The sequence below is a fragment of the Crocuta crocuta genome, unplaced genomic scaffold (assembly GCF_008692635.1).
Source record: "Crocuta crocuta isolate KB4526 unplaced genomic scaffold, BGI_CrCroc_1.0 scaffold223, whole genome shotgun sequence".
NCBI classification, from domain to species: domain Eukaryota; kingdom Metazoa; phylum Chordata; class Mammalia; order Carnivora; family Hyaenidae; genus Crocuta; species Crocuta crocuta.
Window position 1 is genome coordinate 5864951 of NW_027529426.1, and position 24194 is coordinate 5889144.

Below are 24194 nucleotides of genomic sequence, written 5' to 3' on the forward strand. Positions count from 1 at the left end.
GGTGGATGAGGACAGCATGAGAACGGTGATTCTCCAGGGCAGACCTCCCCAGTCAGGCTTTCCAGGCATCACGAACTTGGTCTAACTTGCCTTCTGCTGTCTGAGTCTCTTCTACTGCACCCCTGCAAGTTTCTTAATGGTGCACTCATTACAACTTGGGCTGGACGATTTCATCTTTTAGATAGTTTTGAGAGGTAACTCAAATACAATACTTCTTATGGACTGCCGTATGAGAGACACCACAAAAGTGCTCGGGATGTCATTTCATCCTCAAAATGACCCCAGGAGACAGACAATTATTATCCATCATCTCCATGTCACAGATAAAGAAACTGAGGCTTAGGGTAGTAAAGAAACTCCTCCACTTTCAGGCAGCTAGGAAATGTCAGAGCCCAGGGACAGGTGACCCCCCAAACCAGCGAATGCTGTATCTTCCAACTTGTTCACTTGCAGCTGAGGTCTGTCATCTTGTTCCTTCTGGCTGCTGGTCCTAATTTGTCCTCTGAAGACCCGCGGAAAAAGTCTTAATTCCTTTTCCATTACTAGATCTTCAGATATCTAACAAGGCTTTCAGGGCTTTCTGTGTTGTGTTCAGACCACAGGCCACCTTTTAGATGTCCACTCCTCAATCCCGTAAGTCATGTATTTTCATTTGGCTTACTGCATCAGCGTTAGCGCTCTGAGGGGGGCTCCATGTTCTGCCCGCTGTGCTACACCTGGCAGCCGTGCTGGGCCTTAACGATAGGTTAGATCGCTTCAGTCTTCTCAACATACTCTGGCTTCTCCAGTCATGGAAAGCAAAATCTCTGCAGCCAAGTTCAAGATGATCAAGCCCAAGATGTGGCCTCCTCTCCTGTCTTCTCCCCTCTTGCTCAACTGTTCCCTGAACATGCCAAGCACGGTCCCGACTCCTCTCCCTGGTCTGGAAATCTACCTGGTTCTCCTTCCTCCTATCTCCCCTCACCATCAGTAAGGCTGGTCTTCAACCACTCTACCGAAAATAACACATCTCTCCCCTCATGGGTCTTCCCTCTTCTCCTTCCTTTTTGTATTTTTCTCTGTACCACTTACTGTTTTCCTTATTTCCTTCATTTTTGCCTACCCTCTCCCCTGGGGCCCACCTAAGAACATTAGGCAAACTCTCTAAAGGGCAGGGACTTTTTTGTTTGGTTTTTGCATTTTATTCTTTATTTCTATCTGCCCAATACTTATTAAAACTCTTGGAAGTGGTTAGTTTTATCAATCTGCTAAGATAATGTCATCTTTGTAGAAATATCTTTTTAATATATTTTTTAAATTTACAACCAAGTTAGTTAGCACATAGTGCAATAATGATTTCAGGAGCAGAATCCAGTGATTCATCCCCTACATGGAACACCCAGTGCTCATCCCAACAAGTGTCCTCCTTAAAGCCCCTTGCCCATTTAAGCCCATCTCCCCATCCACAACCCCTCCAGCAATCCTCAGTTTGTATGTTTAAGAGTCTCTTATGTTTTGTCCTCCTCCCTGGTTTTATATTATTTTTGCTTAAGGGCAGGCAGTTTTACCTTCCTAGTCCAAATCTAAGGTTAAATCCTAAGTGGCAGACAAAATAACCATTTCATATGCACCAACCTACCATATCCCCAGGACTGGGAGCAGTTCCTGGCATAGGAGCACCCGAAAAGTAGTTGGTAAATAAGTAAATAATTTACAAACTGATACTAAAAATGTTGTAGAGCCTTTATGCACTTTATTATCCTTAGTAAGAACTTCACTATCGAGTGGTCGGATATCTGATATCACCTCTATCTTCCTAATCCTATGTGGAGCTGAATATAAATAGAAATGCATATAAATATTAAAAACTCTTGCTGACACACTAACCCTAGGCTTTTAACTGTATATTTTCTTTGAAGCATTTGCTAGTTTAAGACTTATCCATTAGCCTCAGAACATCCTGTGTTGAGAAGGGCAACTTCTATATCAACTGCAAAAATCTGTCTGGATTCAGGATCAGCTACTTCTTTCTTAAGCTAAATTAAGGCAGTGATTTTACACAATCACCTGCCGCAGAGTGACCTACTTCCCATGCTAACACTGTGTTTACATGGAAGAGTGTGTATATTTTGGAAAATAATGTCCCACTTGAAAAATCTGTGAATTTGTAGCTTTTAATGAACACCTAACTGAAAATCACTCCGAAGAATTCCACCTGCCCCCCCCACCCCCAATCAGGCATCACTTTCTATTGCTGGATCTGATGTCCTATATAGGATTACTTTAATAATGTTTCAGTTACTATGTTAAAAAAAATTGCCAACAATTCTGGTGTTGAGAAAGGGAGGCACTGATGTAATATATTACCCCATGTAAGGAAAATCGGGCTACTTACTGGACACGGACACGGTAATTCTTACTGCTGATCACAAGGTGTGGGAGAACCTGCTGTTGAGCCCAAGTCACCCTTCGATCACCACTGCAAATTATTCACCATGACTCTGCAGTGCTGCTTACAGAAAAGCTCCCACATTTAGGGCAAGGAGACAGTTTACAGTTTTTCAATAGGTAGAGAAAAGCCAGGATTTGTTCCTCATTTAAAATAATGAAAGGTCCCGTAAGAATCACAAACAACAATTCTCACAGTCATCTACAATTTAATATAAAGCATTAGTGTTTTTATACCCACAACAAAACATGGACCTGCAGAAGTTTTCAAGCACTCCTCCAGCTGCTTCATGCGAGTCTTCTGGAGCTCGGGGCTGTCCCACTCGTCTTCAGCAATGCCCCAGTAGAGATCTATGACCTGGGGACCAATGGATGATGCAACATTAATTCACCTGCAGGAAAGCTTAAATCACCTTTATTCTTAGTTACAGTGTCAAGCTAACAGGACTTTTAACTTTCCTCTTCGCTGCATGTTTTCCCTTAAGGGGGAAAATTATGTTTAAGATCCATTCAAACAGATACATTGTTTTATCCCATGATGGGCTGGGTGTGCATACTATAACATCTTTTGTTCTTTATTATAGACATGGGCCCAGAGAAAAGTGAAACATTAAATGTCATCAGAGGTTTTGTGGAACAAACTTTCCTTACATTGAAATGGTAACTGGAGTTCAAAAAGTGTCTGGAAGCACCTGGGTTATGGCATGATTTGAGACAATTAAAATACAGTGTATAATGTTACTGTGTATTTTAATATGAGAAGGGAAAAACCATAATGGGCATTAATATATACTGACCTAGAGGGAAACATCTAAATTTCCTAACAGGTTTTTTTCCTTTTTTTTTTTTTTTTATCATGCTTTATCCCACTGGAATAGACATTTTGTTTATGTCTGTTTTCTCTGAAAGCAGTTTGGCTTTCATCAATATATGTCTGAGAAACATGTATTGGAAACAATGAAAGGCGGTATATGCCTTAATGAGAAGTGAGGATAATAGGATCCTCTATCTCCTTACTTCAAAGAGTATGAGGGAAGATTCTGAGAGTCTGTAAAAACTTGTGCAAGCACACTCTTTGAAAAATCTGCTATGAAGAGCATTATGGGTTTCATTCCCTTTACTCAACGGCTGTTCTGCATAAGGTAAATGTTTCCAATTGTAGCTTTGAAGATTTCCTTTCCCTTGTTTCACACGGCAGAAAAAGAGCCTCCCCTCCATACTGGCTCCTTGTATGGCATTCAGTGAGACATAGGTGCAGAGTGTGTGTCCTCAGTTGTGCTCCAAGGAGATCTCACGGACCTGTGTACCTCCTGTCTCCTGGCCGTGGCCCTGCATGCATGTGCCTGCACCAGATCTTTGTCTCTGTGCATTTGAGTGTTTAGATGGCTAACAAAGATGTAACAACTTCTTAAAAAAATATTCTCATGGTTCAGTCTGTAAGTTTCATAATAAATGAAACTATCATATTGGGGGGGGGAGGGTTTCTTCCCTTTAATCTACTTTACAAAGTGTAATCACAGTAATGAGGAAGGGGTCATCTGAGATGAGAACTTTGGTGTCCTATATGAGAGCCTATAGCTTTGGCCATTTAAAATTAAATATAAATTAAAATTAACTGTTTGAATACTCAATAGCCACATGTGGCTACTGACTCTCATGTTGGAAAGCACAGATACAGAATACTTCACTGTAACAGACACTTTAATTTGGCAGAACTGTGAATTATTGAGATTACCAGGACAAGACATTTTTGGCCATCTACCAATAAACTGTCTAACACAGAGATCTGCAACGTGAATAACTCTCCGTTGTGCCACGCACAGACTGACAGTCATTCAAAGAATCTGTTCTCTATCCTTTTGGCTGACACTATTTGTATATGTCTGAGGAAAGGTCTGATTTAGAACAAATGAATAGAAAAAGAAATGGTAAATATAAAGGTTGATGTAACAAATGCTATCAGTGTATACCTGTTTCTTCTCATCTTTAAATGACATACAATTATATAAAATATAACAATGTAATTGGATTTGGAACATATAGAACAGTCCAAAAAGGGAATAGTTATAAGGGAGTATGTAAACTCAATGAAATTAAGTTGGTATAAATCATAAGTAGATTTGGATAAGATGTGCCTTAAAATAACTATGAAGAAAATAACAAATATTGTGAAAAAATTATTAAAGAAAATAATAAACCAAAAGAGAAAACCAATGAAACCAAAAGTTGGTTCTCTGAACAAAATGGATAAAACTTTAGCTGGATTAACAAAAAAAAAAAAAAGAAACTCAAAGTACCAAAATCACAAGTGAGAGAGAGGCATTACTACTGACCTTATAGAAATAAAGGATTATTAGAGAATACTACGAACAACTATATGCCAATGCATTAGATTACTTAGATGAAATAGAAAAATACCTAGAGAGAGAAAGGTCATGCAAATAGACTCAAGACAAATCAGAAAGTGTGAACAGAAATGTGAAAAGAGATTAAATAGGAATTTAAAAGAAAAGCATAGGTTCAGATGAATGCACAGGTGAACTCTTTCAATTCTTCAGTCTTCCAAAAATTAGAAGGGAAAACATTTCCCAATTTATTCTAGGAGACCAGTGTGATCCTTGTACTAAAGGCAGACAAAAGTATAAAAATATGACAGAGCAGTATCTCATGAATATAAAACAAAAGGAAAAGATTCTAAAATACTCAAATATATTCAAGAATACTTGAAAACCTAATCCGGTAACATGTAAAAAATATTACATGACACAACTAGGTGGCATTTATTCCAGGAATGCAAAGTGGGCCTAGCATCAGTAAATTAACTAATACAATACACTATATATCAATAGGAAAAAAGAAATCAAATGACCAATCTTAACAGATATAGAAACAACATTTGACAAAATCTAACACCCCACTATGATAAAACACAAAACGACTAGGAATAGAAATTAACTATCTTTACCCGAATAAAGGGCATATATGAAAAAACTATGTAACAGCCTACTTACTAATGAAAGCTTTCCCCTGAAGATTAGGAACAAGGGAAGGATATCCATTCTCACCACTTCTATTCAACACTGTACTGGATGTTCCAGCCAGGGCAATTAGGCAAGAAAAAGAAATAAAATGCATCCAGATAGGAAAAGAAGAAGTAGATCTATCTTTATTCGTAGATGACATGATCTTATATATTACAAATCCTTTAAAAAACCACTAAAAAGTGTTGGAACCATTGAGTTGAGCCAAAACCCAATGTACTTCTTTACACTAGCAATGAGCAAACGATCCCATTTAAAAGAGCATCAGAAAGAGTAAAAAAAAAACTTAGGAAATAGATTTAACAAAAGAAATGTAAAATTTATACCCTCAAAATTACAAAGCACTATTGAAAGAAATTAAAGATGATCTGGACAAACTGGAAGACATCCCAAGTCAACGAACTGGGAAACTTAAGATGGCAATACTCCCCAAATTAATATTTAGTTTCACTGCCATCACCATAAAACTCGAGCTGGCTTACTTACAGAAATTGACAAGCTGCTCCTAAAACCCGTACGGGAATTCAAGAGACCCAGAATAGCTAAAACAACTTGTAAAGGAAGAACGAAGTAAGAGGACTCTCACTTCCAGATTCGAACTCACTACAAAGGTGCAATTATTGAGACAGTGTAGTACTGGCATAAGGATATTCAATGGAATAAAATAAATCCTCACACTTAAGGTCAACAGATTTCAATATGGGTGCCAAAATAATTCAATGAAGAACGAATCATATTTTCAACAAAAGGTAGTGGGACAACTGGGTATCCACATAGAAAACAATGACGTTTGACACCCTACCTCACGTCATATATGAAAATTAACTTGAAATAGATCAGACATAAATTTGAGAATTAAAACTAGTTTTATAGAAAACATAGGGTTAGATTTTTGTAACCGGGGATATGACAATGGTTTCTTAGATATGATAGCAAAGTACAAGCAACCAAAATAAAAAGGAGAGAAGTTGGACCTCTTCAAAATCGAAGTTTAATGCTTCAAAAGGTAAGAGCAAGAAAGTGAGAAGAGGGGCGCTTGGGTCTCTCAGTGAAGTGTCCAACTCTTGATATGGGGTCAGGTCATGATCTTGCAGTTGTGGGATCGAGCCCCATGTGGGGCTCCACTCAGCATGGAGCCTGCTTGGGATTCTCTCTCCCTCTCTCTCTGCCCCTCCCCTGCTCATGTGTGCTCGCTCGCTCTCAAAAATAAACAAACATTAAAAAAAAAATGAGGACCCTATTTGACAATGGAATTGTATTTAGAATACATGAGGAACTCCTACAATTCAATAATCAGATCACAAGCTGATTGAAAATGGACAAAAGATCTGAGTAGACATTTCTTCACAGAATATGTAGATTGTCAAGAAGCACATGAAAAGATGTTCAATGTCATCATGGAAATGCAAATCAAAACCACAATGAGATAACACTTCACACCCACTAGGATGGCTGTCCTAACAAAGATGGATAATTAACAGGTGTTAATGAAAATGTGGAACAGTGTCATACATTGCTAGTGGGAATAAAAAATGGTGCAGTCACTTTGGGAAACAGCCTGGCGGTTCCTCAAACAGTTAAACAGAGTTATTACCACATGATCTACCAGATAAGTTCTCCCGGATAAGTGAAAACATGTCCACACAAACACTTGCATATAAATGTTCATAGCAACATTATTCATAATAGCTAAAGTGTAGAAACAGTCCAATGTCCATCAAGGGATCAACGGATAAATGTAACAGATCTACAAATGGAATATTATTTGGAAATAAAAAGTAGTGAAATACTGATGCTACAACATGGATGAGACTTGAAAACACTCTAAGAAGCCAGCCACAAAGAAATCTGTTGTGTGATTCCATGTATATGAAATGTCTAGAATGTGCAATCTACAGAGAAAAACAATAGATTAATAGTTACCTAGTGCAGGGAGGGAGGGAAATAGGCTGACTTGAGAGTGGCAGCTAAAGGGCATAGGACTTTTGTTTGAAGTGATGACACTATTCTAAAATCGTAATGCTTACACAACTCTGACTACACTAAAAAGTACTGAACTACACACTTTAAGTGGGAGAACTTTGTGGTGGTGAACTGAATTATGTCTCAATGATACTTTGTGCACCTCTTTAGTACTGTAATTTTCTACAGGTCTTCTGTCCCCAACTCACAGCAGAACTAAGTGCAACAACAGGTGTCTAAATCAAGCACCTATTTAAGAGTCAACAATAAGATTTAAATAAAAATATGTGGAACAAATTAACAGGTAAGAGTCAAAACAAGGCTTTTGCTTGTATTTTTAAATAGAAGCCTAAGAGACACATGACTTATTTGCCACCAATGGAAGTCTTTTGTAATAATTTTTGCACCTGTTACTTCCTTAAAGTTTGGCCACCGTGGCCCTCATCCAGGGCTGTCTAATGCCACATCTCCTTACTTTGGTCACTTTGTTCAAAATTCTACTCCTTCCAGCTTTTCTCCCTTAAATTATTCTTTCTCAAACATCTTTATGGGCAGACAATGATGAAAAAAAGTAAAATCAAGTAACCATGAAGGCAGAGAGGAAATAAATAAACATCCAACTTACGCAACACAAAACACCATTTTGGGCAGGCGAATCTGCCACATATCCGCATGATCAATAACTGGCAAAAAGTGGTTGGAATCCAAAGTGCCCAACCAAGACAAGATTTATTATATACTTACAGAAATTAGTTTAGCTTTTAGCCTAATGTCCAGGCACTGCAGACACCGAATCTAATTTACTATTTATTGGAATACTAACTTGTTGACAGCACATTTTATGTGCCTTTACTTATTTCATCATGAAGTATAAGCACTCAGGAAAGTAATTTGATTTTATCTTTTTGTACTTAAAACCATCTAACTTGCTTTAAAATATTCTTAGGGAAGCTAATTTATCATGTGCTGAATTGGTCTGAAAACAAAAAGCCGGCAAATAAGGGTCCTAACAAATGTGGCTGCTTGAACCAAACATAACCATTTAAATACCTAGACTGCCAAACAAATACTAAAGCAGCCTGTAAGAAACCAATGATCACCTTATGATTTACCAGAAAAAAGGTCAAATTGGCATTTACAATGGCTTCATGTTATCACTTCTTCAGAAACAGCCTTTGAATTTAAATATTTTCCAAAATAGGTTCTTTCTCGAGTTTCCCATGCTATCATATGACACCACCTGAATGCAAAACAAGAATGTAACTACTGAGACAATACGACCGATTTCGGTTTTGAATAAACAAAGAACCGAAACAAAGGCAGTTTCTCAAAGTAATTAAAACGTTCATTCTAATGATTCTGCCAGTGCCCAGGCATTTCCTCTGTAGGAGTTATCCTATTTCATACTGAGAAAAACTCTTGTCATTCTATCTTCAGATTTGTTTTTATTAAAAATGGTATTTTCCCAGCCTTACTGGCCTTTATGTTGTAAGACATGGCTTTTAAAAGACCTTACGCTCTTTTAAAAAAACCAAACCTATTAAAGGGATTAAAATCTGTCACCACCAAAAATATTCAAAAGAACACATAGCAGGTCAGAAAGTTTTGAACAAGGGCAACATTACTGTGCTGTGGACTTAACTTCCAAGGTCAATATAGCACTCATTTGATTTGGATTTAGTTGTGTCCTGTTACTGGAATGTTCATCTTGCAGGAGAATGTAAACAGGGAGGAGTCTGCCAGATACTGCTTATCTGTGGTGAGGTGTGGTGTACAGGTATGGCTATTCTCGCTCTGGTTAGAATGACTTCCCTAAGATGCATAAGATACAAGAAAAACAACCCTCTTCATCTCCACATCATCCTTGGCCACACTTTTACTAGAACTATAGCAACTTTACATTACTTTGCAATTATTCTCTTGATTGTGAGATACAGGGCAAAGACATGGTGCCGTGACTAAGATGGAACTTTTCTGGGAAAGTCAGGTGCTAAATCAAGTCCCAAGAGGACTGGCTGTCCCAAGTGGTCATACACATTCGCCAGAAGAGGCTCCAATACTATGATATAGGATGACGCCTCAGCCAAAGCCTCACGAGGACTAAGTGCTCACACCTGAGGCCTCTGTGTCTCGGAGACTGAGCCTCTGGACAGCCCTAACAATTATGATGGGATAGTGAAGAAAACTAGACCATGGAGTAAGGCAGCACCTCTAACTTTTCGGGACTAACGAATGTGGAGGCAGAGAGAGGGGGCCAGGGGTTGTTGGAGGCAGAGAAAGAGCTGCAAGCTATAATGCAGTGTGCATGGAGCAGAAGCTCACTCCATAAAGGAACCGCAGTCAGGCTGCGACCAGGGATCGAGGTCCTTTGGTGGCAGGAAACTGGCCACAAAGCAGGTACCTAAGGGAAAGACCCAAAGGCGGCTCTTCCCGTCGCTGGGATTTCAGCAAGCACCGCACCTGAGCGCACCTGTGCCTGTCTTGCTACTGTGACTCCCTACGTTATCTTCCTGCTTCCATCCTTGCTCCTTCTAATCTATTCACTACACGGCGGGCAGAGGGAGCTTTTAGATTTTTTTTAAAATTAATCTTTATTTTTGTGTGAGAGAGGGACAGATCAGGAGCAGGGGAAGGGGCAGAGAGAGGGAGACACAGAATCTGAAGTAGGCTCCAGGCTCCAAGCTGTCAGCACAGAGCCTGACATGGGGCCAGAGGGAGCTTTTTAGAATGCATATATGATCACCAGAGCGAAGATTTCCTCCTACTCTACCAGACACTATATAGGGTAACTTATTTACTCCTCAAACTTATGAGATAGACGTGATACCATCTCTCCTCTATAAATGAAAAAGCTGAGGCACAGAGAAGTAACTTGTGCAAAGCCCCAGGTCACAAGTATAGAGGTGGGATTTGAACCTGGGCTGTTAACTTTATGGTACTTCCCATGCTCCCTATCAGCCTGAAGATAGGCTCTAGAATCCCTGGCCTGCTTTATGAGATCCTCCATGATCTAGTCCCTACCTAACTCCCCCACCGTCATTTCATACCATGTTCTCCCTCACTGTTCATGTTCTAGCTATGTATATGCCCTTCACATGTGCATTTGTACAAGTGTATAAATATATACTGAAATGTACATTCATACACATATATTTACATAGATGCTTATATTTACATACCTGTACCTACCCATATATGTTTTTGTGAACGTAAGAGGCTTTTTGGTGCAGTGATTAAGAGCGTAGACACTGGGGCCACACTGCCTTGGGTCAAATCCTGACTCTGCTGCTTACTAGCTGTGAGATCTCTAGCAGTTATTTGCTTCTGGATTTATAAGTGTCCTCAGGCAATAAAATGGAGAAGATGGAATTTACTGACTAGACTCAGAGCAATGATTAAACAAGTTTATGTACACACAGCACTTAGGGTAAGTGCTTGGTAGGCAGTGAGTACAACATAATGTTAAAGTTCTTTTCCAAATTTGCCCATGAAAATATGTTCCTTCTGCCTGAAAATTCTTTTCAACATAGGCATCTCCATCTACTCATCGTTCAGCTTACACATCAGCTTCTCAGCAGCTGGACTGAGACCTCAAGGCCTGATGAAGCCTCCCATTGCGCATGCCCAGGGCACCCTGTTATTTCCTTTGCACCCAGCATCACTCTGTTCGTTACTATTCATGACTCCATGAAGGCAGAGACTAGGCTCCTTCTCAATACTATGGTATCTGCTGCACCCACAACTGTGCCTAGTGCAGTGCAAGGGCTCAATCAATGTCTGTGAATAAATAAATGAGGCCCATGAGACCAACGACCTACATCTGCCCCTGAGGACTTGAGGGTGAGACATTAGTGAGGAAATCTGGACTTGAAGGTTAAAATGCACAGGAGGCTATTCTTCGGAGGGACTTCTAGATAGAACAGCCCTACAAAAACAGATGTGACAGTCTGTCCATCTGATGAGGATGAGGTCACAGCATCATTAACTGTGGGAGCCAAAAGAAAATACAGATCAAGTAGAAGAAATGCTTCGTTTTACAGAAAAGAAAACTAAGCTCAAGTTACTTTTTCAATGGTTTATAAGTAAATACTGACAAATCAGAACTCTTAAATAAGAGTGCTCCTTCTACGGTCCTGTCTTATTTAAAGGTCTCATCTCTCTAGTGTAATAAAAAATGAGGATGGGAAGAAATAGGTGCCTTGTGTTAAGAATGTGAGAAAGACTTCACGGTGATTGTACCCAACTGGGACACGTAAATGTCACCTGCAAATGAGGATCTCTCATTCTGCTTACTGCAGGACTAATCTTCCTGGGTGATTTTCCGCGTTGGGGTAATCAGCCAGCCACAATTTAGCAGAATTAAAAGTTCAGCAAAGTATAGCTCCTCCAGTAAATTCTGGAGCTCCCCACAGTGCCACTGCTCTATATTTAGGAGAAATATGAGGCAGAAGATTGTCTGTTCACACCAGGTACAGGAGGAACGATTAATACTGTCTTGGGAAGTCAGGCAGGAGAATTCCAGAAGGGCTGCTCCATGCTGCAGAAATGGCGAGCCAACAGTTACAATCACACTGGAACAATGAAGGTCAGTTATGACATACTGCTTTCCTGCTCTTTCTCATCTCTATTCATCTTCCTTCCCTCTTGTAACCAACTGGCTCATGGATGGGAGGATGATGTCACATGCTTATAATACTTCCATGGAATAGCAAGTTGGTTTAGACCTGTCCAGGCACTGATGGGCAGAAATGAAATGCGAAGTGAGCCAGACAAACTGAAGTGCTGGCCTGAGTGAAACGACGTCTAATTCAATGAGAGGATATGCATTTCACTTGAGAAAGAAGCATGCGTTTGATTAACAGGAAATGGAAAAGGGCAATCAGTTGACAACATGGAGAAAAAACCAGGGGCATCACAACATAGCCTGTCAATTATAAAGCTGATGATGTATTCTGGCAACTTGGGAGGCAAAGACATTTTGAGATTTGTGAGCAGGAGGACGGCGGGAAAGAAAAAAATCAGCACAGAGGAGACTGGGATCAACAGAATAGGGAGGGCTGTGGTGGAGAGAGAGGTGGTGGAGGGAGAGAAGGTGGAGGCAACCGTGGATGCACCTTCAGTGCAAGACCAAGCGATTGCTCAGTTCAGTAATCATTAGTGAGGTGAAGGCAACGTAAGACTCCCGGAATTACACTTAACCTACAACTTGGATGTGCACAGAGAACACTGCTTCTCAATTTTGTCTGAGACTAGTTTGTGCCTCCTGTTCAAGTCTGCACCCTCTGGCTACATGAGAGAGTGAGCATTCAGTTCTACCCAATTTAAACCTTAGTCTAAACTGATGTTTTCCGAGACTCTATTAAGTGCTTATTCTCTCTTGGATCAAAATGCCGAGTCTCTCAAAAGACTTGGCTTCCCTGTTCCCCTGCTTCTTTTCCCTATGCTAATATCCAGGTGACCTCCTATCCTGAAGGGGAAACATGAGTGTGTGGGCATGGCCCCCAGGTGATGCCTGCTGGCTGCTGGCATCAGGTCGCCCAGGGACTGGTCTTTCCCTCTCAGCTTGGTCAGAGCCTCAGGCGACTCCCCCGCTTCCCTGCTGTGGAGGAGCTGCCCTGAGCCTCGGGCCTGTACTCCATCTAGTTTCTTCACCATGGGCCTTTTGTGTGGCCTCCTCTTCCCGTCGTGGAGACCAGCACTGGCTCTGAACTCAGAGTATGTGACACGCAATAACTGAGAGCAGCCTGGGAAAGTTAAGCCTCATGGTCCCTTGCTGCCATGGCCATAACGTGGACATGCCCAGGTCGGGGAAGGGTAGTTACTGTCCAGCCATCTCTTTCCAGAGTCCCAAGTAGAGAGTACAGGCAAGTACCCTCAGTGCCACCTATCCACCCACTTATTTTCACCTATCTAACCCCGGCCCCTTTTCTGAAGCAGAACGCAGGGGAAGGAAGGGACAAGTGTGTCTTCTGACTCTGCTTTTCTCTCTCCTTCTGCCACCCGCCCAGAGACTGCACAGGGGAGGTTCTGGGTCTGCCTTAGGGACAAACTGGGCCCTTTTCTCTACCCTTTAGATCTCCAGGCTCAGAGTCCCACAGAGCTGGTTGATGTGCTAAAGGACTAAACGAATTTAGCAAAGTCTTCTCTCAAGCCAACAGCCTGATTTTTAAGCTTTTGGTTTTTCTTGTATGCGACACACTATGTCCTGACTCTTCTTCCCACTTACATTGCTTTTGCACCAGACACTGAGCACCCCTCAGACAGATAGAGGCCTCTGGTCAGAAGTCTTCTACTGTACTCAGAAACGCAAAAGAAAATGTACATAAATAATTTCATTACACCGGGTTCTTAATGTGGAGAAAAGACTTAAAAGGGTGGGAGGCAGGAACAAATGAACATTGGCAGAGTGCCTTCCACATGCCAGGGGCTCATGACCTTTCAAAAACAATCTGGGAAGATAAACACCAACCCCATTCATTTTACGGAAGGGTCAACCGTGTCAAAGAAATCAAGCAATTTGCTTAGATGCACAGAACTGGTCATCTGCAGACCCAGCATTTGAATCCTAGTCTTTCTAACAGAAAAATCCATGCTGTTTCCATGACACTCCATCAATGACACAATGTACTGTATTTTACTGAATCCAAAACATCATGAGCTGTAGGCTGCTCCAATATTGTATGTTCCTTAAAAAAAAAAAAAAAAAAAGAAAGATATACACTGTCAATTACACCAGGTCAATTACACCTTTTATTTGTAAGGTGATTTCTGATTTCTGGGAAGTAAAAATGTGAAAAAAAAAAATACATCTTAGAATGAATTAAATCTACTCGTCCAAAAGATGATCTGAGCAGATGTGGATAGTCTGGACCAGAAGACACATGTCCAGGGCAGGAAGGGAATGGGAAAATGCCCTAGGCCTTCAGCGACTAAGAAACGGAAGGCTGAATAAAGACAGAGCCTTGTGAAATGGCAGGAATAGCTGAACTTGTAAGAAACACTGTGGCAGGCAAATCAACAGGAATGGGGGCAGTCTGTAGATTATAAAGGGTGAATGATGTACTGGAAGGTAAGATTCTGAAGTTTTGAAGATGAGAGAACAATAGCAATTGAGAAACTGGAAAAAAAAGGGGAGGGATGGCTTCCATTTCACATATATTAACATTCTAAAAAGAGAGACTTCAAGTAACTCTGGAGGGGAGAGAGCAGGATATGCGGACAGGGGCATCACTCACAGGCACCAGCTTAGGGAGAAGACAGCACTCTTACTGGGGGCCAAAAGATGAAAAACACGCAGGGTTTACTGGATGTTAAAGGTGAAGAAAAAGAACAGTTTTATAAACGTTACTGAATAAGATAAAGTGAGATAAATACTAGATGCCATGAAGAAGCTGGCTATCAGAAGGTTTTTGTTTTTTTAAATTTTTGAGAGACAGTGTGCACACAAGTGGGAGAAGGGCAGGGAGCGAGGGGAACAAAGAATCTGAAGCAGGCTCTGTGCTGATAACAGAGAGCCTGATGCAGGGCTTGAACTCGTGAACAGTGAGATCAGGACCTGAGCCTAAGTCAGATGCTTCACTGACTGAGCCACCTAGGTGAGGAGATATACTTGAGAAAATGATATGGAATTGAATGGCTGGACTCCCAACAAAAATCACTTTCAAAATGGAGGTGTCCTATGTTTCTATGAGTCAAGCACCCCCTCCAGAGGTTCCTGCCCTAACCTGGCTTCCTGCTGTCTCAGAGTCCCAGTGGGGGCTGGGCGGGGCGGAGTTAGGAGTTCACAGAGTAGAAGCAGGGCATATTTGGAAATCAGAAAGAAAGACTTTTTGAGAAAGGCAGGCCTTGAGCTGCATTTTGAAGGCAGGAGTGGGGAAGAGAAAGGGTTTTTTTTTTTTTTTTTAATCTTTTGTTTATCTCTAGGAGAGAGAGAGACAGCGTGAGCAGGGGAGGGTCAGAGAGAGAGGGAGTCACAGACTCTGAAACAGGCTCCNCCCTGAGAAAGGGTATTTCTGATAAGAGGGAGAACTGAAAGAGATCTAGCAAATGAGACTTTAAAGTCAAGAATGAGCACCCTGTAGGATGTGCTCCAAGGATAGGCTTGGAGCACATGTGTGTGTTGGGGAGCATGAGAGATGAACTTGGAGACACAGCTGAGTCACAGTAAAGAGCGACCCCCGCAGGCCACCGGGAGCCATTAAAAAAGCTTTTCAGCAAAGGAACCCATGATATGACATTTGGGGAAGATGGCCCTGGTGGTGATGAACAGAAAACCTCACGCAGGGCAATGGTGTAGGCAGTTCTGCTCAACAGGGTTTTGCTAAACCCCAGGAAACGTTAAACACTCTTCCAGGCCCTGCGGACTTAAAAATAGGTGGGAACGAGTCTCTTCCTTGAGGACGTGCAACCAATTGGCTGTAAGCAGGGAGCAAGCTCAGTGAAGATGCTTTTCATTCAGCCAATTTTTGCAGCAACGAGGGTCAGGCCAGGGTCCTCACGGTGGGAATGGAGCAGAGACATGAGAAAGCAAGAACGGATGGCACCAGAGGATACGATTATAATCCCTGGGGCTTGCACCACCTAGTTTTTGCCCCAATCTGTATTTTTCCCAGTCTAGTCCCCTTGTTCTCCCTTTCTATCCTCTTCTCTGTAACAGGGAGCATTTACTTAATGCTGGCAAATCAAATAACGTATAATTTAAACACCTTGTCCTCTGCTGAAGCCATGTGTGTGTCTCTGCTCTGAGTGGGCTTGACGTTCTTTCCATTCAGCTGTTTCTGTCTCTGATGCAGCAACCAACTTGTGTATATCACACAAAGAATTAAGTGGAGTTCACAATCAGAGAGTCCATCTTTTTCATTAATTATCTTAGTTTAGGGCCGCCTAGGTGGCTCAGTCAGTAAAGCGTCCATTCGGGTCTTAATTGAGGCTCAGATCATGATCTCACATTTTGTGAGATTGAGACCCACATCCGGCTCTGCACTGGGCATGGAGCATGCTTAAGATTTTCTCCCTCTCTCTTCCTGTACTATTCCCCTGCTTGCACACATGGGCATGCTCTAAGAATGAATGAATGAATGAATGAATGAATATCTTAGTTTAAACGAAAAAATTAAGGAAACAGCAGAGAAAAGGCTGCCCAACAGGCGTGCGTGCGTGTGTGTGTGTGTGTGTGAGAGAGCGAGAGCGCATGCGCCTTGTGTAAAATGTAACTGTATTCTACCAATTTAATAAATATTTAACTCAACAGTCTACTATGTGCCAGACACCTGACTCATCGCTGGGATAAGATGAGTAAGACACAATTCCAATCCTGAGAACCTGCAGAGCGTACAGGCAGATGATGAAAACTTTACCTCACCAGATGTCTCATTCTCTCCATCGCTCATTCGAGTCCCTGCCACTATCATTTCTTAACTCGCACTGCCCTCCTGCTTCTACCTTTTCTCCCACCCCCATTCCAGTGTCTTCACAGAGCTGGAGTGACTCTCAAACTTTTTGATCATTAATTCATTTTTAAGAAACAGAGAGAAACAGAGAATGAGAAGCAGAGGGGCAGAGAGAGAGGGAGACACACAATCCGAAGCAGGCTCCAGGCTCTGACATAGCTGTCAGCACAGAGTCCTATGTGGGGCTTAAACCCACAAACTGTGAGATCATGACCTGAGCCGAAGTCGGACGCTTAGTCAACTGAGCCACCCAGGGGCCCCTTGAGTGACTCTCTTACATCTAAGTCCTATACGTCCTCCTTTCCCTTCTTACTCAGTACAATCAAAGTCCTTAATCTTGCCCCACAAGGTCCCATATGATTTGCATCTGATGTCCTCTCCTACAATTATTTCTCTTACGCCTCTCTACCCACACCTGGCTTCTTTACTGTTCCTAGAATATTCTACATGTGTTCCCACCTCAGACACTTTTCCTGGTTGCCTATGCCTGGAATTCTCCTATCAAGGCATCTGCATGACTTGCTCCTTCATTTTCTATAGACCTCTGTTCAAAGGTTGTCTTATCCCAGAGTCCTTCTCTGGCTACCTGGCATTCCCTAACCCCCTTATCTACTCAAGAAGACACATCTGTAACCACTGGGATTTACAGTTACGGTCTGCCTCCCCCAACAATATTGGCAGCTCCACAAGCCGAGAGTCTGATTGGTTTGTGTTCCCAGCACTTGGCTGTCAGGTGTTCAATGGTCAACAAATTCTTCTTGAACAAACTGAATGCATTATTGAGAGTTATGCCTAGGATTATAGGGGATCAAATAGGAGGGTACATGGCATATCCTAGGAGGGGCCAGAGGATCAGAGAAAGCTTCTTGAAATAAGTAATATTTGGCCTGAGACTTCATTCATTCATATGCTCAGAAAGGCATTCACTTGGTTCAACACATTCCTACAGAGCTTTACTATGTGTCCGCGCTATTCTAGAACTAGGAGTGTAGCAGTCATGAAGGCAGCTAAGTTGCTGTTCTTGTGAAACTTACAACCTAGTAGAAGAGAAACAATAAGCAAGCCAATATGTGAAAAAAAGAGAATGCCCAGTATTGAGACATGCTACGCAAATAACTACTATAGGGTGATATAAAAGAAGTTTCCTAGGTGGTTACTTTAGACTGCGTCGCTAGGAAGTGGCATTTTTTTGTGGAGACCTGAAGAACAAGAAGAAAGCTCCCATGTGAAGATGAGGAGGTGAAAATTCTTACAGAGAAAGCACAGCCAGGGCAAAAACCTTAAATGGGAGTGGGCTTGAAGTGTTCAAGGAACCACCCGGAGGACACATAGCTACCGGGCTGTGATCAGAAGGAGGGGCATGTGACTAAGATCTATAGGAACAGTCTTAAGAATGAGTAGGACTTAGGGGCACCTGGCTATGTGGTTCAGCCGGTTAAGTGTCTGACCTCAGCTCAGGTCTGATCTCACCATTTTTGAGTTCGAGCCCCACATCGGGCTCTGTGCTGACAGCTCAGACCCTAGAGCCTGCTTGGGTTCTGTGTCTCCCTCTCTCTCTGCCCCTCCCCACTCGCACTGTGTCTCCCTCTCTCAAAAATAAAGAAACATTAAAAAGAATTTTTCTTAATGAGGACTTAGCGGGTGAAGCAAGGGAAGAGGCACGTTGCAGAGCACCGCAGGTGAAAAGGACAGCATAAACAAAGGAAAAGGAAGCATAAAAGAGATCGATGTATATTTGAGTAAATCTAGGAAATTCATTTCTTCTGGCTTGAATGCACAGCCAAAGACAAAATCCAGAGTCCTATACAGGTAGATTGTTTTTGTTTTTGTTTTCACGAAGATTCTAGCATCATATTTTCTTGCACTTGAGAGAAGAAAACCATCTCATTAGAAAACATATTCTTAGGAATATCTATAAACAACTTACTACAAGACATTATACTAGAAAGTATATTGTTGGAAGATTCAGGTATTACATATTTGAGTTCCTGTTAAGCTCAGAAGATGGGAAGCAAATGTGACCTAGCAAATTTTCATTCCAAACACAGCCACCCAGAAGTGGTCACCACCCCCGTTTCAGACTCTGGACTAAAGGAGTCACAGTAGGAAGCTGGCCTTCAGTCTCAGCTCTTCTGTGCCCAGTGTGGCTTCCACTGCTGCCCAGCATCTCAAAGACCCTTTCTTTTTTTTTTTTTTTTAATTTTTATTTATTTCTAGGCAAGAGAGAGAGACAGCGTAAACAGGGGAGGGTCAGAGAGAGAGGGAGATACAGACTTCGAAACAGGCTCCAGGCTCTGAGCTGGCAGTCAGCACAGAGCCCGACGCGGGGCTCGAACCCACGAACCGCGAGATCATGACCGAAGTGAAAGTCGGACGCTTAACCGACTAAGCCACCCAGGTGCCCCTCAAAGACCCTTTCAATGCACCTGCCTTGAATGATCCTTGCTGTCAATTGACTCTATGGACCTTGCCTTCTACAGTTTCCTTTGGCTTTATCTCTCTTTTCCTGGGCCAGCTTATAATTTAGAAAATATATTTTCATCTTTTCCCACTCAGCTAATCTTAATACCATGTTGTACGCAGGCTAGTCTGTAGCTCAACAACTCCTTCCCTCTACAAAATAAAGTAATGCAAATCCAAACAAACTCAAAGATGGGATTACCATGCCTGGCCACATCTCTTTCTCTATAGTAATGGAGTCCCCAAGGAGTGTCTGAGTCTTTGGGAATCTTGACAGATCAGAAGTTTTGTAACAGTTGAGACCCTGTTATCAGCAGAACCAGATTCTCCAGGGAAGGCAGTGCTGAATTCACAACAAGGAATTTAATTTAGGTTCACAATTTAACTAGCAAGTCATGACTTATGAGTAACTGTCCGATATGTGTGTCATAATGGCCTGCTGCTGACTGACAGTAGGCACAGAGAATGAAGTCATTTCGAGACCGACTATTTTGTACATCATATGAGAAAGCATTATTAAGGGTACCAAGATAAAATATTCAGGAGGAAATAAATGAAGGGTGAAACTTTCTTCCACTAACAGAGTTGCATTTTGCACTGTTGTACTGCACACTGATGGTACATATTCCTCACTTAACAATGGAAACATGTAGTTAAGATAGCACTAGAGAGTGAAGATATCCATTGTAAAAGAGGCTGAAAAATTATCTGTTGCAGCAGCCATTGACTTCTAAAATTTCTGGGTCTTCAAGATATGTCCAATATTTCTTAGTAGTTTTCTATTAGGTGGCACATCGGCGGTGCCTACAAATGCCAGGGTGTTCATGAACTTCAGCAATGACATGCAGAGCTACTGTCTCTTGAAAGGCTGATGTAATTTTTTTTGTAAATGGCAAATCCCGGAAATAGAAGAAACGACATTCTACAATATGAACAAAAACTAAAAGGCAAGATAGATGGCAAGGACTGGCCAGGCTGCTATAAGAAAGCACCTGTGAGAAGCTGGTCCCAGTTTTTTAGAGGCAAAACCTTCCCAGAGACCACAGCCTAAGGCAGGTGCTGAGTAACCTTCACCTTTCAGGGAATAGTGGAGATTGCCAAGAGGCAAATAAACATGGTTAGAAGGAAAAGATGAGCCAATACCAGGCAGGGTCCAAGAAACAGCATAAAAGTGCAAAGCATCAAAAATAACTAAATATTTTATTTCCCTTTTCCAGTGTTCCTTTTTACCCATGCTTAAAGAAGTCAAATTTGGGGGGCTTAAAACTTGTTTGTAACACCAAGGCTATAACAGTAAATAAGCACAAACACTACTTAGCTGTCATAATTAAAATGAAATTAAGATCAGAGTTACCTGAAATTCTAATCCGTAGTTTTCTCTGCAGAATTCTCTCAATTTCGGATACACATTTTCTCTTAGTGCCTGTCTTTCTGCTCCTGTGTCTGTGGTAGAAAAACAAACACATAAAGAGGGAATTATGTCCACACGTACGTATTTCTGGAAAAACAAGGTAAGCTTACAAATTAATTTTAACATCAATATAATCAAACTGGGTGCCAACTGTGAAATGATGGAGTATCTGACCAGCCGGGGAGCTCTGCTCCTAACAGGGGAGGGGGAGCAGTGACCCCTCTGCCAGACAGGCACAAGAAGCCTGAGGAAGGGAAGGGAGCCCCAGTGGTTGGTTCTGTGTGTGCAAATTCATATTTGAGCCTTTATGCCCACACAGACCCTCACATGAATCTCTTAAATAGCCAGACCACACTGTCTCTGGAAGAGAAAGAAGAAAAAATCACAGGGCCATCGGCCATCAGGTGTGTTAGCCCCAGTGAGAGAAAAAGTTACAAAATCACACAGACACGTTAGTTACCAATTTCCAAAAGTATTCAATCTCTATCATCATTTCTACAGTACTTAGAAATAGACTCTTAGAGAATTCAGTATGGCATCCATGCAATCAGCACAACAGTGAGGAGGAATGAATTGTGGGAGCCACCAGCCAAACTAGGAGATTCAACACTCAGTAGATTCCACTGGCCAACGGTTTAGCAGGGGAAGGCCTGCCACCTTGGGCCCAGGGGCTGCCTCTTAATCAGAGAGAGGAATCATTTCACATGTGCCACACCACGTGAAAACTTCAAAATCATGTTTTACAATTTATGTCATTAAAAAGAAACATACAAGAAGAAACAGAGAACTTGAAGCCGGAAGAACCACGGAATATGTACGTATTTAATGCTGAATGCTTTGCATCGAAAGGGCTTTCCACAGCCACTTGTGCTAGGTGATGTTCTGCATCAATGATAACGCCGTAAAATGCTCACAGCAAAGAGAAGCTGTTCCCTGCCCAACTAACGTCAGCGAAAGAGGAGAACAGAGATTTTAAAAATTAGGTTAATGTCTCATCTCATAAAGATTACCATTTGCCAAATGTTCCTCAATCCCAGCCATAACTATGGAACATTTGCAAACCACATTTATAACTAAGAGCCAGTCTAAAAGCCTTGCCTTATTCTTCTCAAGTTCATCTGTCCGTGTGCAAATTCAACCATATGCTGTGCTGACCTACTCTACTTTCCTACTGTTCTCAAGACTATTTTGAGATGTAAATAACCAATCTGGAGAGTCTGAAATGCAGCTGGAGGCCGACAAAGTGACAGAAACCAGTGTTTACAGGGAAACCAGAGACTCAATACAAGGCTGCTAAATTACCATATGGTCCAAACGGTCAGGGTCTTTTCTAACGACAGGTCCAGCGTGGACGCAAAGTCGAAAGGGAAAGCAGGAGGACCGAGTGGTACATTTGAGCAGCGCCCACGTGCTGCTAAGGCACTCGCGGAGGCAGTATGCTAAGCTTTTACAGGGTTAATATCATCTCAGGATCCAAGCCCCATACCTCTGCACCCCATTCTAAGGGCGGAAAACACTAACTTCACAATAAAGCTGATTAACATTCAACGAGTCTCTCTAAAAGGCTATGGATGTTAAAACACAAGTAACAACAGTCACTTTAAAAATAAATATTGGGGTACCTGGGTGGCTCAGTCAGTTGAGTGTCCAACTCTTGGTTTAGGCTCAGATCATGATCTCATGGTTTATGGGATCAAGTCCTGTGCTGGGCTCTGCACTAACAGCATGGAGCCTGCTTGGGATTCTCTCTCATCCTCTCTTTCTGCCCCTCCCCCATTAGCACATACATGTGCATGCGGGGTCTATCTGTCTCAAAATAAATATTTAAAAATTAAAATTAAAATTAAATACTACCAGCTGTGGAAGTTGGAAATAATATTCATAATATGATTATACTATTACATCATTAAATATACAAGGATTAAGATATACTAACAGTATCAAAATAACACATGAGAAATTATGATATAAGGTGCAGAAATGATTTAATATGTTATGGTAACTCATCACTACGTACAGCCATCTGAATGTGCCATACTATGAGGGTAAGACAGATATATAGTCTCTAATCTCTAATATTTACCAAATGCTTACTAAGTCCTGTATTAAGTATTTCTATGTGTGTTTTCTTAGTCACTCTGACAACTCTTTGAAATAGGAAAAATTATTCCATTTTTTTATACGAGGAAACTGAAATACAGAGGCGTTAAGAGACTGGCCTGAGTCATATGACCACTAAGTTGGAGAAGCTGGATTTGAATCTAGAGAGCCGTACACTACCATTTGCTCTAACCATAGGCAATATGCAACAGTGCACAGAATCAATCTTTGAAAATGACACATAGACTAACTTTGTAGAATGGTTCAGGAATGCTGAACTTACCGTCTCTATTCTCACTCTTGCCCCCTTCAAACCTTCTCCACAGGGAAGCCAGACTCATCTTTTACGAACACAAACCAGATCACCGAAAGCCCTCCAGGAGCTGAATCTTCAAGGCCCTTGGAATGAAATCCACGCCTCTTCACTTGAAAGTTCTCCCCTCCCCCATGGGATCTCTTTCCACTACTGGTTTACACACCTACTCATGGTCTTCACGCTGGCTGGGACTTCCTCCTGTAATGCTTAGTCCTGCGATCATCTCAAGGCATCTCCCGTCATTCGAGTGTCAGCTTTAGAGCCACCTCCTCAGGGAGGTCTCTCTGAGACCTCCATCTACGAACCACTCTCTGCCACATCACCTTTCAAGTCTTTGCACATTACTCATCACTATGTTGCTATTCATTTACTATCTGTCTCCTCACCACCCCCACCCCGCCACTGAGCTCAAAGAGTCAGAGCCCTTCTGTTGTCTCACTTACAGCTACATCCCCAGTAATCAACTTGTGCTCAATTAAGAAGTGAGTGAATGAAAAAAACCCACACGCACCAGTGACCAAAATGAGCTGAGAGGCAATGCTTCCTTGTAATTACCTCTAGAAACAGAAGGGCTTCCTACATCACAATTTGTCATTGGATGGGTCCAGAATCAAGACTACAGGAAATTCTGAGAAATAAACGATGGGGCTTATAAACTTGGTTTCATGAGGTAAGTGAATGAGCTGAAATACTGGTTTATCTTCTGGTTTCTGTGTTTCTGGCTAAATACTAATACATTTTACCAAGTCAGGTTGAACTTTCCTAAAAATATGAAGGAAACATATGCGTATATTTGACAGGCATTCGGTGTTATTACTTATGTTACAAAAAGTCTCAGGTTTTCCTATATTTGTATTAATAGGTGATGACTGATTCTGGAAATGGAAAAGTAATTAAGATAGAATGGATTCATTATAATGGGTGACAGATAAGCTGGCTTAATTATATTTAAAAAACTGATTCATACTAACAGCAAATCCGGATGGCTGGCAATTAAAAAACATTAGAATGTCATAAACAGGAAAAAT

General features: G+C 41.6%; 1 protein-coding gene across 1 annotated transcript in view; it reads right to left on the reverse strand.

Moving 5' to 3' along the window:
• Positions 1 to 23247, reverse strand: part of NWD2 (NACHT and WD repeat domain containing 2) — a 114254-nt gene extending 91007 nt beyond the window's left edge. The window contains exons 1-3 of the mRNA XM_077758864.1: positions 23134 to 23247; positions 20694 to 20782; positions 2669 to 2785 (exon numbers count right to left, since the gene is read on the reverse strand). Coding sequence (XP_077614990.1) covers positions 2669 to 2785; positions 20694 to 20782; positions 23134 to 23191 — 264 coding nt within the window. The 5' untranslated portion in view covers positions 23192 to 23247. The remainder of the gene's footprint in view (positions 1 to 2668; positions 2786 to 20693; positions 20783 to 23133) is intronic.
• Between the last annotated feature and the right edge of the window lie 947 nt (positions 23248 to 24194).